Source organism: Lycium ferocissimum, chromosome 3, assembly GCF_029784015.1.
Source record: "Lycium ferocissimum isolate CSIRO_LF1 chromosome 3, AGI_CSIRO_Lferr_CH_V1, whole genome shotgun sequence".
NCBI lineage: Eukaryota > Viridiplantae > Streptophyta > Magnoliopsida > Solanales > Solanaceae > Lycium > Lycium ferocissimum.
This window is the reverse complement of record NC_081344.1, coordinates 37,278,742-37,282,323: the sequence shown is the minus strand read 5'-3', so window position 1 is coordinate 37,282,323 and position 3,582 is coordinate 37,278,742. Positions and strand designations below refer to the sequence as shown.

The window sequence follows — 3,582 nt, the reverse complement described above, 5'->3', positions numbered from 1 at the left end:
ATTTCCAAAGTCATCACTACTAGACTACAACCTGTGATGTCTGCTCTAGTTGATCCAACACAAACAGCCTTTGTGCCAGGAAGAATAATATCTGATAATATTGTGCTCAGTCATGAATTGGTAAAAGGGTATGGGAGAAAAAACATATCTCCAAGGTGTATGCTAAAGGTTGATATGATGAAGGCTTATAGCTCAATAGAGTGGACTTATATGGAACAAATCTTGATCAGCTTGGACTTCCCTACTGTATTCATCACATGGATAACGAAATGCCTGAATTCTGTTTCCTAATCAATAGTAATCAATGGTAAACCTTCAGTCCCATTTCAAGCAAAAAAAGGACTTAGGCAAGGTGACCCTTTGTCACCTTACCTATTTGTTCTTGACATGGAATATCTATGTGGATTACTCAAGCAACTGAAGCATGATAAAGCTTTCGAATTTCATCCTAGGTGTGCCAAACCCCAAATCATACAACTTGGGTTTGCAGATGATCTTCTGCTGTTCAGTAAAGGAGATTTAACATCAGTAAAGAAGCTACTTGATCACTTTCAGAAATTTTCAAATGCTTCTAGTCTCCAGGCTAATGTGCAGAAATCTTCCATTTACTTTGGAGGGGTAAAAGATGAGGTTCAGCAGCAGATACTTACACTTCTGGGTATGACTAAAGGGACTCTTTCTTTTAGATACTTAAGGGTACTACTAAGTACTAGAGATTGTCTCTAGTGCAGTGCCAACCATTACTAGACAAAATGCTAGGTAAGATCACCTCATGGACTGCTAAACTACTATCATATGCTGGAAGGGTGCAACTGATGCAAAGCATACTATGCTCAATACAGAATTATTGGTTCCAAACTTTCTTGTTACCGAAGAAAGTTGTTGAGTAAATAATAAGAATCTGTAGAACCTTTCTTTGGACAGGCAACGTCGAGGTGTCCAAGAAAGCACTGATTGCTTGGGACAGGTTATGTTTGCATAAGAGCGCTGGTGGCCTGAATTTCCTTAACATTGGACTATGGAACAAAGATGCACTATGCAATACTGTGGAATCTTTGCAACAAAAAAGATAAACTATGGGTTAGATGGGTGCATTTGTACTGCATAAAGGAAGGTGTCATAGAAGAAGCAACAATCAACCAGGCCGCATGGATAATCAGGAAAATTGTCAAAGCAAGAACATACATAGAGGCTGCTGGTCTGAATATTGAAGAGGAGATGAAGGTGAAATCATTTTCTATTAGGCAAATGTACTTAAAGCTACTGGGTCCCTTGCCTAAGGTGAATTGGAGGAGACTTATTTGTAGTAATCCTTACCCACCAAAATGCTTGTTCATGGTGTTCTTAGTGGTAAATGGGAAGATATATACTAAAAATAGGTTGATCAAATGGGGTATGGATGTGGGACCATTACGCCAGCTATGTAATAGGGCTGATGAATCATTAAATCACCTATTTTTTACATGTCCTGTTGCTGCAGAGATGTGGGGTAAGTTGCTGCAATAGCAAGGGATAGTAAGACATGCTGGGGATGGCCTAAGGAATGCTCTTGGATGGTGAATCAGCACAGCACCAACACAGCAAGATCTATTATATACAGGATGACATTGGCAGGATGTGTATATCAACTTTGGCATGAGAGGAATCAAGTGATCTTTCGAAAGACGAGGAGAAGCGTAGAAATGATGTTAAAAGTAGTAATACAGGAAGTATATTTCCGAGCTAGTATGAAATCTAAGTTGGCTAGGGTCTTAACTGATCTTAATTTTTATCCTAGTTAGGTTGATGTGTAGTTTATAGATAGGAAGCTGTAGCATATGCTGGGACTGTGTCCAGTGCTGCTATTTTTTCTTGAGCTGTAATTCTTCCACTTGGTAATAAAAATGCTTAATTACCAAAACATATCAAAATTAAGTTGATGGAGCATGGAATCCAGAAATATGTCTATATATATATATATATATATATATATATATATATATATATATAGAAGATAGATTATGGTCCATTCTAAATCTATCATGTCATGCTTAGATTATGGCATGCAAATCAACATCTTATAAAAATAATTTTATCGAATATATGAATTTTATTTAATTTATATTTAAAATTAAATGCTCTTTTGAAATAAATTAGGTACCTCCTATAGAACTCACGTAGCCCGAATTAAACAATTTTGTTCATCCTTGAATTTTGAAAAAAATCATTACTTATTATATAGCGTGTTTTCTGGAAAGGTTTAATTTATTTCTAAGAGACATGACATAACATAACATAATTTTAAGGTATTATTTTATTATAAAAAATAAATGCTCCTTAATCCTCATTCCCCTTTATAGAATTATGACAAAGATATCCCCCTAATGTTTCATTCCAAAACTTTAATTTCCCTTCTTCAGCAATTCCTCTAAAATAAAAAACAAATAAGTGGCAGTCATTTACCCGCGTCTCAGAAAACACAACACAGTAGAGCATCAAAGTGCAAGTGCAGGTATGGTGATGGTGATGAGTAGCACCTCATCATCCTTCTCTCTTAACCCTAACCTCTCCACTATTAGAGTCATTAACCGCTCTCCTACACATTATCAATTTAGAAGCATCATTTCTGGCCATCGGATCGTAAGACAAGTTGTTGTACGGAACACTAATCCAACGGTGGAGGTCAATTGTGTTACTGATTTAGAGTTGGCGGGGGCGGCGAGTAGTGTGGTTAGGAAATTCTATGCTGGAATAAATAGCCGTGATTTGGATTCCGTTGAAGAGCTTATTGCTGAGAATTGTGTGTATGAAGACCTTGTATTTCCTCAACCCTTTGTTGGCCGTAAGGTTAGTTATCAAACTGGACTACTTCTTTAGACCTGATTATTTGCTTACTCTCAGTTTCAATTTGTTTGTCTGTGTTTTGACTTAGACACCAAGTTTAATAAAGTAAAGAAAGACCTTTGAATGTTTAAAGACATGGAGAATGTAACAGTATGCTCTTTAGTCTTGTGGTCTTAAACATGCCACGTGGAAAGTTGTAATTAAGGAGTTATCAAAAAGGTAAAGAGGCATTCTATTTCAAACGGACTAAAAAGGAAAGTGACAAATAAATTGAAACGGAGGGAGTATTTTGTTACTTCCTCTGTTGCATTTTATTTGACTACGTCTCTCTGTGTCAAGTGAATGTTACAGTAGGTAAAAGCTTACGCGCACAAGGTGTTTACACCAAGCGAATGAAGTTAAGTCATATGTCTTGTATATGCACTTCTTAACACTTAATCATGGTTAAGTGATATGCATTTTCACTTTGATTTGTTGATTTTTAAGGTCAATTGTTTAGTTAAATGTAAACACCTCAGTGCGGGTAAGTATTTACAAGTTATGGTGTATAGTTTGAGATAATAGAGGAAATTGATAAAATTAAATCATAGAACAGGAACAACGATTGTGTACCGGTTACACAGCGGAGTAGAAATCACAAACCAGAAATTAATCCTAAGTCCACTTTTGAATCTCTTAGAAACAAAGTAAAATTACCACGAACTAAAATTTCCGGGCCTCGATAAAGCCTCGCAATAGAATTTGGTTTTTTCCCCTTCT

General features: G+C 36.3%; 1 protein-coding gene across 1 annotated transcript; it reads left to right on the top strand.

The window, feature by feature from the left end:
- Window positions 1-1,029: 1,029 nt before the first annotated feature.
- Window positions 1,030-1,506, top strand: LOC132048869 (uncharacterized). Its single transcript, XM_059439556.1, has one exon. The coding sequence runs from the start codon at window positions 1,030-1,032 to the stop codon at window positions 1,504-1,506; it is 477 nt and encodes a 158-aa protein (XP_059295539.1).
- The last annotated feature ends 2,076 nt before the right edge of the window (window positions 1,507-3,582 follow it).

What these genes read in the sequence shown, in the direction of transcription:
- LOC132048869 (XM_059439556.1), top strand. Translation starts at nt 1,030, where the DNA reads ATGCACTATGCAATACTGTGGAATCTTTGCAACAAAAAAGATAAACTA.